Here is a 14,493-nt window from a genome sequence, read left to right on the forward strand (position 1 = left end):
CGCCCCGCCGCCGGGGCCCGAGAGCGATGGATTTTCGGGGGAAGAAGTACGAGCGCGGCAGTAACTGGTCGGACCCCGAGGTGGTGGAGCTGCTGCAGCTCTGGGCCGACGAGTCGGTGCAGATGGAGCTGGAGAGCTGCCTGCGCAACCAGCACGTCTTCAACCGCATCGCCGAGGTGCTGCGGGAGAAGGGCATCCACCGGACGGGCGACCAGTGCCGGGAGAAGATCAAGAAGATGAAGCTGGAGTACCGGCGCATCAAGGACAACAGCAAGGCCCCGCGGGGCGGCCGGACGTGGAAGTTCTACGAGGTGATGGACCGGGTGCTGACCAGCCGGCCGGCCCTGGCCTACGGCTCCCTGAGCGGCAGCATGATGGCTCAGCAGGTGCTGCAGGGCAGCATGGTGGAGAGCTACCATCACCAGTTCGCCCCCTCCGCCCTGCCCTTTGGACACTCCCAGCACCCTGAACTGATGGAAATCAAATGTGAGGAGGTGAACTCTGATGAGCACTGCTTGACCCCAGAGCCCCCACCATCCATGTCTTACCAGCAGGGCTCCCCTGAAGAACATGAGATGGAGAGAGCCTTCTTGGAGAGGGCCCAGAACGACTCTCCCATCTCCAGGGTGGAGATTCCCATTGAAACCAGTGTTTCACCTTCAGGTAGGGATAGCCTTTTACATTCCAGCATAAGGTTTCTGCCCGGTTTCCCAGAAAGAGAGATTATTTCTGGTGCAGAGATAGACACCTGGTTTTCGCACTGACGCTCGGATGCTTATTTTTCCATGTCCCAAAAAGCTTTAAAGTAGAAGGCTGGTATCTACATTCATAGTCTTCTGGTCATTCCCGAAACATATCTTGCTGCAGGTAAATAAAATCTAAAATTACTGCGCTAGGCTAAATATTGCATATGGAATCCAAAGGGCTGGCATGTCTGCCGTAAGCCAGGCTAGGCATTTGTGCTAGATTTCTGCATATAATGCTGATAGAACTTACCTTATTAAAAAAAAAAAAAAAAGCATGCTTTTTGGTATCGTTGGAACATCACCAGGGCTGTCTGCAGTCCTCATGCTGAATTGTATCAGGAGACCCTCATCTGCCATGGCTACACTATAAACCTGCAGGTGAAACTTTCCTTGCGTTCTTTTGAAATATTTTCTGGATCTAATCTAATCACTCAACAATGAAGAATACTTGGGAATAATCATTGCCTAGCTTTCTAAGCTATTCATTAGGACTTAGAAAGAAGATAGTTTTGAAAGTCACTGGCAGAAACAGCTCATGGGTTTGCAGGAGATAAGACTCCTACACTGAAAGTGCAGTTGGCGGTTGCTTGGCTGCTGCAAAGGGTACAGTGTGGAAACTGGAGGGATTTCAAACCAGTCTGGAACAGGTTGATGGAAGAGCACAGCATGATTGAAAAGAAGAGACGATAACCAGTGTGAGGTTAATGTCGGAGATCAGGAAGAAATGCTATGTTCTCTTCATTGTGGTGGTTGCTTAGTTAGGGCAGCGGAGGGAATTGATGATCATTAAGCTTAATTCAGAGGCTGAGAATGGAGCTAGGGCTGGGGCTGGCAACATAATGGGGTGCCTAAAGTATGAAGTTAAAAACAAACTTCAAACAAAGTCGCAAATCTCAAGATGTACCTGACAGCTTTTGCTTTGGTTTTCCCGTAAAACCCTACAGTAGGCCAAAGGGTGTTTACAAGGAAGGGTAGGGGAAGGCAGCAAAGCATGTCCACACCACTTTACTTGCTGCACGTTTAATTTTTCTTCCTTGTTTTTACGTATTCACAGGTTTCAGTGAGCCCAACATGGCAAACTCATCACGGATCCAGAACGTGGTTCCCCGGCCCGGCTTCTCTGCCTTGCATCGGCTGAGAAAAAAGCGGAAAGGCCAACGCGTGAAGGACCCGCTTGATGATCTCTTGCTGAAGACCCTGACATCTCAGCGGGCTATGGAAGAGCGCTTTTTGCAGATGGAAGAACGCCGATTTCAGCGAGATTTGGACGTGGAGGAGCGTCGGATGCAACTGGAGCAGCGCCGGTTTGAACTGGAGAGGGAGCATGAGTTTCGCATGTTCAATGTCTTTGCTCAGATGCTCAGCATCCTAAAGCAGAGCCATAGTGGCTCCTCCTCCTCCGTTGCAATGCCTCGGGGCTTGGACTTCAGCCAGGCACTGTCCGAAATTGCGGGAGTGGGAGGAGGAGGGGGCGACCTGCAAGAGATGAGGGCTCGGCCGCTTGCCGAGAGGAGGGTTGACATGCATGGCTTCTGTAACCCCAGCGACTTCCAGAGAAGCCCCTACCTCTCTGCTCGCGGCAATATTGCCAACATTTTTCGTGGCTCCACTGAGGAAGGGTACAAAGCTTATCATGCTGACAAGTATGATGAAGACAAGAACCCCAATGTGAGTGAGAACCTCAAAGTGTTTTCCTGTTGTCCTTGCTAGGAAAAAAAAAAAAACTTTTAGAGGTTTGTTGACAGATATGCTAAAAGCTTGGAGTTTTTCTTTGATCACGCTAATACGTGGTGGGTCAATCTGTTTGTTTGAGGAAAAGAAATAAAAAGTAGCTTTGCAGATAATCTGTACATCAAAGATGAGTGCCGTGTTCAGCTCAGGTTTGCACACTCCGATTTCCCTATCAGGGAAATAATAGCAGTAGTAGACCTTCAAAGGCACAAGAAATCTGCAGGAACAGAGCTCCTGCTGCTCCTTTCACTGCATCACCTCTGTTGCCCACTGAAGACCATCTCTGATTATCAGCCTATATCTGATTATTCCAGGTGATGGGTGCAGGAGATACAACAACTAACTAGTAGACTTTTTTAAAAAATTACTTTAAACTAACACTCAGCACTTTTTCTGCCAGTTTACGCTCGGCTGCTCAGTTCTAAGTAGCTCATCATACCCCCCTTGTGGCACAAAGACTGAGTGTTAATGCTTCATGGCAAATTATTACTGAGTAACAAGTGTAGTAGATATAATGATTTATATGTGGATGAGTTTTAAATAGATTCCGCATTCAGATGCTGACCTATTTGAAACTTTAAAAATGTTTTTTTATTAGCCCTGACTTTAGTCACATTGTGTTGGGAGGTGAAAACTAGATTTTTAAGGGAGAAAAACACAGTGAAGTTTTGATACAAGGTGCATTACGAGGCACAAACTGCCTCTTCTACCAGCTGTTGTCTATGTTGGAGGTAGCTTTTTAAACAAACACCTAAAATTGGACTTCTGCTTTAGTAACATCATAAATGTACAATTGCTTAAATTTCCTTTTGCATTTTTAAAAATTTATTTACCTAGCCTCTTCTAATAATGAAAATGTGCTAGTAGATTTGAAATCTTCAAGATCTAATGTAGTGCTAACTAAGCAGGGCCAAATCCTACACCTGGAACTGCAGGGTCATCTCTCCAGAGGCAAAAATTTAGTGTTTTAATCACTTTTCATTACTACATTTATGTGGTTTCTGAGCAAATCAGTGGAGTGGAATGGTAATGACTGATAAACAAATGCTTTTAGATAAAGAAATGTATCCAAAACCTTGCTTAAAACTGCTGCTGAAGGGTAAACCTTCATTTTCTCAGAATTGGTTTAGGGTTTCTTTTGTTGTTAGATATATAGCAGTGAGTGAATTCAAAATTAAGTGAAACATTTTCTGTAAAGAAGTATAAACCGTTAGTACATATTCATTTACAGACAGTTTAATGACTAAGAAGCTGAGTGCCTGTGATATATATGTAAACACACACAGATAAATACCTGTTTCAAGTTATATATGGTGAAGTTTGTGAACTGTGTTTTGACTTTTCCTTGGTAAGTTTTTTGGAGGCAATTTAGTGAAGTGATAGCTAAGGTGATGTATGCATGTGTTTTTTGTGTCTATAAACAATAAATTATTTCTTTTTCTAGGGTATAATAAACTTTGGCACCAGTGAGAATAAACTCTGCTTTGACCTGATGTCTAAGCGGGTAAGTCCTATTTTAGAAAGAAATACTGAATTTGCTGTGTAGTTCCTCTTTAGTGCTTGCACTTTCCTAGAGTTATTGCTGTTGCTCAGGTTTCTCTGGCGAAGTTTTTCATCGTGAATTTTTTTATTTGTGGGAAGTCACTTTTGTGACTTCTAGTCACCAGCTATTTGTACATTTATTTATGCTCTTTTTCCAGGAGGATAGGAACAAGGGTGTTTTTATGTTCCTCTTCATGATGGGTTTCCCTTTGGGGATGTACTTGGCTCAGAAAGCTAAATGAAAATAAGATTCATTTTATTTCCTCCTGCTGACAGTAGTTGATTTTATACAGAGGTTTTGAAATTAGTTTTGAACTCTGTTTAATGTCAAGGATCTTCACATCTGTCTGTTATAAAGTCACACGATTTGGACACCCAGTTCTGAATTTACCCAAAATGTGTGAGGGTGGCAGCTCTTGAAATCTCTCAAAGTCAGACTGGGTCAGCTGCTACCTGCTTACTTTGTTCAGTTGCACCAGGGAGAAACTGGTGAAACCAGTGAAACATGTGGTCGCACTCAAAAATTAGAAAAGGTCAAAAGAAAACAGCAAAACCGTGCTGTAGAGGAATGTTTCGCAGTTACCATTAAAGTCACTGCCCAGGTGCAGCCTGCGAGGCGGGCAGGTGACGGTTTCTCCTACTTGAAGTTGTCTGTGGGGAGGGAAGGTGACTCAGGGTCGGACAGTCGGCCTCGGCGGTATGAAGTTCATGGTTGCTCCCGTTCCACCAGTTCCACCCTCAAAATGTTCCTTGTTTTATTTCTGCCTGCCACTCCACTGACTCGGGGGGACGCTACCCCACCACTCCGCCTTCCAGCTAAAAGAACAGGTAAGGCAGAGCTGCTGCCTGCACGAAAAAGGTGCCTTCTAGGCTGCATAGGTGGTACCTTCCTTCCTCCGCTGTCCTTTCCCCTTAAAACTAACACCAAGCCTGCAGTAAGTAGTGCAGAGGGAGATGGTAGTCAGCCGCATCTTAATTAGCCTTATTATGAAAATGAGCTAAGACTTCGTCGGCTCTAGTGAGATGAGCCATCTCGCTTGTGGCAGAAAGCTGAACAAAGATATTGTTGCCAGCTTCTCAGTCATCGCAGCCTGGAGTTACAGTATGGATTCACTGAATGCAGCACCAGCTGGCATTGTAGGCAAATAATGTGTTGCTATTTGGGACAGTAAATACTGTTTCCACTGAATAAAGTAATGTATCAGATTTCTGTCTTCAACTTTTGACCCTTAAATGAGAGACTATTCTGTGGTGTGAGATCTCGGATGGTCTTCCTTTCAGTTGGCCCACCTGGTTTCCGTGGCCCTTAATGCATTGCCTTCAGGGGTTCTCCTCTTTATTGTTGCATAGTGATTTTTGGCCAAGTCTGCTGATATGTTCTGTGTTGCATTCTCCAGATAAGTTTAGGAGAGAGATCTAAGGAGGCACAGTTCTGTGCTACATAGGCTTCAAGAACATCTACAGATGAATAAAGGAACTTTAATCCTATACTATCAGGTTGTAATTCTGCATGGGATAAGGACAGTGTCTTTAAACTCCAGAGCTTGGCACCAGTTATTAAAACACCAATACGGAATGTTGTGGTTTTGTTATTATGTGAGAAACTTTCACACTGCATGTTGAATTTCCCTCCTCCCTTGCACTATCACTTACTTGTCGTGCCTACCCACCCTCACCTTTTTTAATATTAACTCATAGATTTGGTTGCCATTAAATATTTGGAAGGTACATTGTACATAATATTAGTTTATTCCCTTTTTGTTTATGTAAGATGACCTCTTCCTTCTGCCTGTATCACCGCTGTGCTTTCCTTTGCAACTTCATGGAACTGGATTATGTGAAACCCTGATATTTACAACCTTGAAAATATTTAGATAAAAGCAGTGTGCCTACTTTGTCTAAATATAAACATTAAAAAGGGCTCAACAGTTCAGGTGAATCTGTCTTTGAGATCAGAATTAACTCCTAATAAGGAACAAAGTGCCTGCCCCAGGGAAGATTTATCAAGAAGATAATTTCATTTTTCTCCTGTCTTTTGAAAGCTCTCGTTATGCTTCAGCACTTATCAAAACTTATCAGAATTATAGATCTGAAGGAGCTGCAGTAACTTGGAACTGAGGCATAAATGAAAGCTAGAATTCATTAAAAACATAATATATTGAAAGTTTATTAAAGAAAATAGGTACCTGACTGTGATTCAAAATCCTTTCTATCTCTTTCTGACAGTTTAGACCTGAGCTTTCACAATTGGGACTTACTTCCCAGCTGAAAGCTGTTGTCCTCCCAAAACACTCTTTGGGACTCTTTGGGTTGCTTCATTTGCTGAGAAAGTCTTCTGCAGGCATCTTGGTTATGGGCATCCTGTGTATTGCCCGTTCTGCATCCTTTTTGTAGATTGCTGTGCAGCAAAGTTTTGGCTGCAGTAACTTAGCAGAAACCCCATGCTTCACATAACCTGAAGTTATTGCTGATCAGTTTGCTGGTCCTTCCTTCTCCAAGCTGCTTTAATTTTGATCATCAGTGGCTTTCTCAATCCAGTTTTACAACTGTTGAAGTTGCACGTGTGTGTGTGTTTATGCAGGTATGTGCCTGTACATGGATCCCATCTATCTCCATGTTTCCCGTATCAGTGATTGTACTTTTAATGGTTCTTCTCATTGCTCCCAGCTGACACAGACTGATATGAATCTGATGGAGCCTCCGCTGCTTCAGTATCCTGACTGGAAGGGACATATGTTGTAAGTCTTCCCTTTTCTGTTATGTGTCACTTTTTGACTACTTGTCTAATACGCAGAATGGATAATATAAACCGCTTCTGCTACACTCACTAGTTAAAACTTTTCTAGGTTATTTAATCACTGTATACATTAACAAATTAGGTAACTCCAAACAGTTCTTTGAAACATAGTGAACACTTGGGGACTTTAATCCTTCTCTTCTGTGCCTTGATTAAAGCTCATCAGAAATGTGTGCATCATTATAGACATTACCTGTGACACCTTTGCCATGTGTAAAAGTTATGTCTGTGTCATGGGGCTGAGCTATGCTGTTTTCTAGCTATTTTCACCAGACTTTACTTTGCCCTGGCTTTATTTTTCTGAGATGTGGACCTGGGGAAGCCCAGCCTCTTGGAGACTAAGCTGAATCAATATTTGCTTTTGTGTCTTTCTCAGTTTACGGGAGGAAGTCGCTCGATTTTTGACCTATTACTGCAAGGCCCCTGCACCTCTTAAGGCAGAAAATGTGGGTAACCCACTTTCCATTGCTGTCTACTATGATGTATTGCATTTGTTGTCAAACAGTTTTACCTTCTTTTTTTTAAACGAATGATTTGGTAAGATGACAGCCTTTTATTGTGTAAATGAGATTGATTCTTAGCCATTTCAGCAGCTTTTGATGCACACTTCAGTCAAAACACTTTGGGTCTACTGTATGTTTGCGTCATGCTTTACTTTTGTGTGCCAGCTCCTCATGCTAGTTTTCATCTCCTTGTTCAGCTTTGGGACCTACTGTGCCTGTATCCCTCAGCCTTGGCAAAGAGTGCCCGTTGTTTCAGTGGAGTTTAATTTCATCCCATTCTGCTGTTACACCTCAGGACAAAAATCTGTAATTGAGCCAAGAGTCATTTTAGCCTGTAAAAACAGACCTTTTCAGACTTTGCAGCAGTGTTGTAAGGAGGGCATCAAGACCCGAGTATCTGCAGGATTTGCTGACGTGGGAGAGATGCATGCTGGAATGCATTTGCCCACGGAGATCAGGGATACTCCTGCCTCTGCGGAGTGCTGAAGGCAGCAGGAGCTGGTGCAGCCGTTGCTTTTCTGGCTGCAGTAATTCAGCAGAAGCCCATATTTCACGTAAAGTGAAGTTACCACTGATCAGTTCGCTCATCACTGCTTCTCCGAGGCATCAGCTTCTGCCTGATACTTGGATGGAAACTCATGGGACCTGTGAGCATGAGTCTTCAAGGAATCAAACCTGCTCCTGTATGAGACAGTGTTTTCCACTTTTGTACAAATTTGGCGGGAGGTCGGAGCTGCTGTTACCACAAAGAGATGATAACACATATTAGCTGATGAAAAGTAGTTTGGTTTTCTAGCAGTTCAGAATTGCTCCTCAATTTTTTCCCTACTTCAACCCTACTCTTTTTCTAAATTGCTTATTAGAATCAAGAATGGCACTGGAACAAAGCATCTCTGAAGCAAAGAATAGGATTAAAGTTATTTCTGGTAGAAGTGGGATTTCAGCAGGGAAATTCTGGGAACATCCATGCTAGAGAATTGGGGAGAAAATATATTTCAGTGATATGGTGAGAAATTATTATTTTATAGTGTTGTCATGGATGGATTTATCACTAGCCTCTCTCTTTCTTCTGTAGGTGATTGTTTTAAATGGCTGTGGCTCTTTATTTTCTGCATTAGCTACAGTCCTTTGTGATCCAGGGGGTAAGTGGATGTTTGGAAGATGTTTTCAATGTTTATTTTTGCTGGAAAATAATGTGTTATTCTGTTTAAATACTGTTTGACGGGAGTGAAATAGTGGCATTAGCATTGGCCTACTGCAAAGTTCTTGTTTCCTGCAAGATTGTCCTGTGAAATTCATCGTCTCCATGGTCTGCAGATGTCATGCACTCACACGTGGTGTCTTGCCCTGTCTGTCTTCACTGTTTTCGGAGTGCCCTGTTTACCTGGATACTTGCAGAAGATTAAAGAATTGATGTAAAAGTAAAGTGGAGGAAAAGGCAGTAACATTACAGTGTTTTCAGAGGGCACAGTTGTAAAAAAGCTTTCACATTTAGCTGAAGTACATTAGAAGAGAGAGAAGGACTGTGATATGTTGGTAACCAATTTTGTTTTCTCGGTTACAGAAGCTGTTCTGATTGCTACTCCCTTTTACGGTGGTATCACCCAGAGTGTCTTCCTCTATGGTAATGTCAAGCTGGTGTATGCCTATTTAGACAGTAAGGTAAGATCTGAGGGAAGCGAATAGCAACCTCTGTAGTTAAAAAATAATTGATACTGGAAAGTGCCGAGCTTTGGGAATCTCTGAAAGCAGTCTTCAGAACAAGGGTAGGCTGCAGCCCGTGGACATTTTTCCAATTTATTGCTGGGAAACTGGGCACAGAATTTGCAAGAAAGTTGTTCGAGACCATAAATCTGGATTCCAGTCTTGTCCTTTTCTTGTATCTTACTCCCAATAATGGCCCTTGAGAGGAAAAAAAAATGACCATTTTGAGCTTTGGAGACAGAAGTATGTACTGTCCTACTAAAGATGGTCCCAGGGGTGGAAGAGCAGATGGAGATCTTGCATTGTTTTAGTTATTCAAGGATAACCAGAGAATTCTCTGTGTGTGGCCAGTCTGTGATGAACATTTCTTTGATTTTATTTAATTATTTATTCTCTCTCTAGTATAAAAGGATAAGAAGATGGATACTAGGTCATTATTGTTGGGTTTTTATTTTCTTTTGGGGAACATTCCTGAGGGGATTGGCTCAAGGCAGACTCTATTGAAATAACTTGGCCTCTTTTATCTTTGTGATGTCTTTCAGATTACTGGAACAAGCACTCGGCCTTTTCAGCTTACAGTGGAAAAACTGGAAAAGGCCTTGCAGGATGCCCGGGCAGAGGTGAGTGTAGCTGAGCTTCATATTACCAGTTAAGTCTACAGTATGTTTGAGACAGCAGGTCCTAGAAGGGGCCTAAAGATCAAAACTTTTTCAAAACCTAGCACCTGGCTTTCTGATTGTCCTTGTAGACCTCCTGAGATGAGGTTGCTTGCAAACTCAGGGGCAGTCTTAGGGGGAATCCCCCGGTGTTGTGTCTGTCCAATTTTGGACACAGCAGAAAGGATAAACCAGGAGTACCAGACCATTCACAGAGCACTGAAACCCGTTCATATGACTCAAAAAAAATGTACTTGGGTATGAACTAAAAAGTAGGGACTACCCAGGGTTTCTCCTTCAGGATGGCCAGCTGAGTTACCCCAAAAGTGATTGCTCTACATAGTAGTGCAGATGAACCCACTAAGACCACTGTGAGTTTTTGCAGGAGGGAGAGAGGTGCAAATCTAGAGGATAAGTGCAGATGAGTGCCACCTTTCTGAAGAGTTAGTCTGTAAGCCCTATATATGTTTAGCTGCATCTTTAGATCATTACTGGCTCTGACATCTCCAGCCAAGTGTGCTTTAAATGTGAACAGTTTGCATCCATGTAGCTCAAACTCCTATCTTTCTTGCCTCATCCATGGGCAATCTTCAGTGATTTGTTACTTCCCAATTACTGATACAGCTCAGAGAAAGTTCTCTTCGGTGCTGAGAACGTGTGAGAGCACCTTTCTCATTAATTGGTTGATCAGATGGCAACAGTTGTGGCAGAGTCCCGCTTTTCAAAATCATAGATTCAGTCTGTAATCTTTTCCTCGGTTCACTTTGCAAGTAATATAATGTAAAAAAAAAGGTGTTAATTTGTGTCCAAAAGTTTTCCCAAATCTAACCTTTGAGGTGAAAATGGTGGAAATTGAAGGGCAATCTTGTGTCACACTCACTGCTCAGGTAGAGGGACTGAAAATTTATCCCTCAAATCTAACCTTTGAGGTGAAAAGTCATGGTGGAAATTTAAGGGCAATCTTGTGTCATACTCACTGTTCAGGTAGAGGGACTGAAAATTTATCCCATGATGGGCGCTCTCTTAATACTGTGTTATTTATGTTCTGCAGGGTGTCACTGTAAGGGCCTTAATTCTTCTGAATCCCCAAAATCCCCTCGGGGACATCTACTCCTTGTCAGAGCTACGGGATTACCTGGAGTTTGCTAAAAGGTATGTCAGTTTGGAAGGTTGAGGCATCCTGAGTCGGATACGGCTTCCAGAATCTGGTGGAATACTCGCTGTCCCTGAATTTATCTGTGAATATCTTCTAAGTCAGGCAGACAGTCTATTCTTCACACACAGTGGTGGGCTTAAGAGAGGAGAGGGGAGTGGTGGGGACAAGGGAACATGGACCATGCAGTCATTTGGACTTGCATCAAGGAATGCAAGTTTTATTTGTTGGTAGTCCTAGCAAACACTATGATGCTGTGCTTCTCTGGTAGGAAGCCGAGTTCCTTTCCTTTCTATTTCTCTGTATGTGCGAAGACAAAGAAATATATGAATATGGGTTGCCAGCTTCATCATGGATACTCTCTGAGTTTCAGGATCCATGAGGTTCTGAGGGATGATGATACAGCTTATTCTAGACACATAGTACATACAGGAGTTAATTTTCACCAGTGCATTGGAAATGACTGAATTTTTATCTCATTATATGGTTGCCGTGGGTGACAGGTGGTTATATCAAATCGCTTCAATGTAATAGACCTTCTGAATTGTGAAAAAATGCTTTACTTCTGCAAATTTGGTGTCCTTCTTCTTTCTATAAAGCAAGTCTTTGCAGGCCTGAATTTCTCTCTGCTTCTAAACCAGTAACAGCCTTCTTTCGTAATCTCCATTTTGTCCTTTTGCAGACATGAATTGCATGTGATAGTAGATGAGATCTACATGCTGTCAGTTTTCGATGAATCAGCCACGTTTCACAGTGTCCTAGGCATGGACAGGTAAAATCAGCTCCTACTTCCCTGGCCATCTTCCAGTGACAGTTCAACATGATGCCTTGCTGAGAACTTGTGACTGGAAGTTAAGTCATGAGCTAGCAATTTCTGAATCTGCCTTACACTGATTTCTATTTTTTTGTGATTTCCGAATGGCAAATGCATTTTGTCAAGTGCAATCTAGCAAGTAAAAATGGTAGTTAGTTTTCTGTTCTGGTACACTTTTCAATGTGTGCTTCGGTATTTACTTGTGACAGTCCCCAAAATGGGAAACAGATGTTTCATTTGTTGAGAGTGAGGCTTTTCTTCCTACCTAAACATTGTTACCTCTTTCCCACATTTCTGTTGATGCCCGTAAAGACTTTCTGTTCCTTTTTATTTTTTTTTTTTTTTTTTTTCATACAGTAGTCATGGATCACAGTGTTTGTACAGACTGGAGAATGGGTTTTATTAGGTATCAATTTAATGAGATGAGAAACTTTTCAAATCTCACTTCTTAAAAATATGGTGTGGTTTTGGTTTGTTGTTTATTTAAAAAAAATAATTCTAATTTTTACCAATAGTGCTATCTTTCTTTTTGTGCTCAGTTGCAAGGAAGTAAAATGCACTTGGTTAAGTGTTAGCTCAGCGTTGCTGGGCTTGGATGTACAACATTGCAAAAGAAAAACTTTATCTCCTTCAGCAAAATGTTTGGGTTTGAAAGAAAGAAAATTACTTTTAGTTCTTGGAAAATACATTGGCACAAGCCTGATTTCTAGCATTTTATGTACAAGCTTGATAGGTGCAGAAAATCTGCACATGAAATATAGCGCTTGCAAGTATCTGTATATCTGAAATATTTAAAAATTGTGTCTAAAACAAGTTCCAGGATGTTCCTAGCTTCTAAAGTTAGGTTGGATTTGAATTTTCCCTACTTGACTGATGTTCCGTGCTGCACTGTTTGTCATTGTGTAATGCTGCCTCTCTGTTTCTGCAATGCTGCACTGGTGATCCAAAAGCTTCAGCACCTATGACACTAACTGCCCATCTGCATCCTTCTACATACAGATTGCCTGATCCACAGCGGACTCATGTGATGTGGGGAATAAGCAAGGTGAGTGCTGGTCACCATCGTGGCGTGGCTTCGTGGCTGGTGGGGTTGGCCTGGTGTCCTCAGGTTATTCACGCTGGAAAGAACAAGGCAGTCGGATCCCGGTCTTCCTGTGTAATAAAGTAGTCTCTGTGTGTCTTCTGCAGGATTTTGCTGTCTCTGGGATTCGTTTTGGTACTTTATATACAGAGAACCAAGATGTTGCTAATGCAGTGGCTTCTTTGTGTTATTTCCACGGGGTTTGTGGACCTGTCCAGCACAAGGTTGCACAGCTGCTTAGAGACAGAGGTGAGTCAGTAGCTCCATGTATGATTCTCTGCTGTTCTGTGTGTCTTGGTAGCTGGGTGATCCCCTCCCCTTACTTTCCCAAGTGGTGTCCTGTTTGTACAGCTTAACTGACAGTCTTCTGTAATCCTGAAGCTGCCCATGTAACATGAGGCTGACAGTTCTGCAGAAAAGGACCATTTTTGCAGAGCTCCTGATCAGCAGAATTAGAGGAGCAGCTTTGAAGAAGTGTGATAGGTATTTGTATAGAAATAGCCAGTGTTGTGTAGAACCAGCTGAGCAGTATACAGGCTTGTGGGATGAGGGAAATGGAACTGGATTTCTAGTTTTGCCCTGGACGGAGTGCTAACAATCCACAAAAACTAAGAGCTACGAATGCGGGGAAACTTCCTCAGGAAGGTAAAGAAGATACTCTTCTGCACAGACATGAAACTGCTAAATAATTCTTGCCCCTCTGTTTGCTATTTGAGGAAACAGAAAACAAAAAAAGGAGGTGAAGGGTGAAATGAAAAAAGGGAATGTGAGTGTTTTGGAAACTTGAACAGATCTGAATTCTTTCTCAGTTCATGATTTTTTTTTTCTTTTTGTTCTCCTTCTGGTCAGACTGGATCAACCAGGTGTACCTGAGGGCCAACCATGCCCGCTTAAAAGCTGCCCATACATTTGTGACAGATGAGTTGAAGACACTTGGGGTTCCTTTTCTCAACCGAAATGCAGGCTTCTTTGTCTGGATTGATTTCCGAAAGGTTGGTAGTCTTAGGAAGGGAGGCTTCTCCTGGAATGAGGGCAGGCACATGGTGCAACTGCATCTAGAGGAAAGTTTAATATTGTGATAGGCATTTTGTTTTAACAATTCTGTTCTCTGATGAGCAGAGGAAAGGGCTGCCTGGTATTTCTGTCCGTTCTTTTCCTTTCGTCTGTCTGTGCATTTCCCTCCTTGCAGGAATCTTACTGCTCTCAAGCCACTTTCCTCCCCATTTCTTCCTTTATATCACTACTGCTGTACTTCAGAGGTAAAAGGTGTCTCCCCTGGCCTTTGCAGACCTCATGGGAATCACAAATTCATGAGGATCTCAGTGAGTTAGCCTACATGTTACTAACCTCTGGCCATTCTGCTGACTCTCCTAGTACCTTAAGACAGGCACATTTGAGGAGGAGATGCTACTCTGGAGGCGTTTTCTGGATAACAAGGTCCTCCTGTCCTGCGGTAAAGCCTTTGAATGCAGTGAACCTGGATGGTTCCGCATCATCTTTGCTGACAAGACCCACCGGCTACAGTTAGGTGAGTAACGTTTTCTTCTCTTTTTCTTCCCACCAGAATTTCTGCAGCGCTGTTTCCTCCTCTCCTTAATCCTAAACTTATCCTATTATTATTATTATTATCCTCTTGTCTTCTCCGTTCTTCCTCCGTTTTCTTCCATCCTCCTAATTTTTCTGGATCTGACCAATTTGGGGATGCTTGTGGTTAAGCTAATCCACTAGTGTTTCTCCTTCTGCTTATACGACTGCAGGTATGCAAC

At 42.7% G+C, this 14,493-nt stretch overlaps 1 protein-coding gene across 1 annotated transcript; it reads left to right on the forward strand.

Moving 5' to 3' along the window:
* The first annotated feature begins 26 nt into the window (after positions 1 to 26).
* On the forward strand, positions 27 to 14,265 carry ACCS (1-aminocyclopropane-1-carboxylate synthase homolog (Arabidopsis)(non-functional)). Its single transcript, XM_009895698.1, has 14 exons — positions 27 to 663; positions 1,801 to 2,414; positions 3,922 to 3,981; positions 6,687 to 6,757; positions 7,193 to 7,262; positions 8,395 to 8,461; positions 8,884 to 8,981; positions 9,566 to 9,643; positions 10,731 to 10,831; positions 11,515 to 11,604; positions 12,646 to 12,691; positions 12,835 to 12,976; positions 13,577 to 13,719; positions 14,102 to 14,265. Exons 1-14 carry the CDS (start codon positions 27 to 29, stop codon positions 14,261 to 14,263), a joined length of 2,379 nt encoding a protein of 792 aa, XP_009894000.1. The 3' UTR covers positions 14,264 to 14,265.
* Positions 14,266 to 14,493: the final 228 nt, after the last annotated feature.

The sequence above is a fragment of the Charadrius vociferus genome, unplaced genomic scaffold (assembly GCF_000708025.1).
Source record: "Charadrius vociferus isolate BGI_N301 unplaced genomic scaffold, ASM70802v2 scaffold111, whole genome shotgun sequence".
Classification (NCBI taxonomy): domain Eukaryota; kingdom Metazoa; phylum Chordata; class Aves; order Charadriiformes; family Charadriidae; genus Charadrius; species Charadrius vociferus.

Excerpts from the sequence above, each read along its gene's own strand:
- ACCS (XM_009895698.1), top strand. The coding sequence starts at position 27 with ATGGATTTTCGGGGGAAGAAGTACGAGCGCGGCAGTAACTGGTCGGAC. Across the intron at positions 9,644-10,730 it reads TGCAGGATGCCCGGGCAGAG|GGTGTCACTGTAAGGGCCTT; the intron begins GTGAGTGTAGCT and ends TATGTTCTGCAG. Across the intron at positions 11,605-12,645 it reads AGTGTCCTAGGCATGGACAG|ATTGCCTGATCCACAGCGGA; the intron begins GTAAAATCAGCT and ends TTCTACATACAG.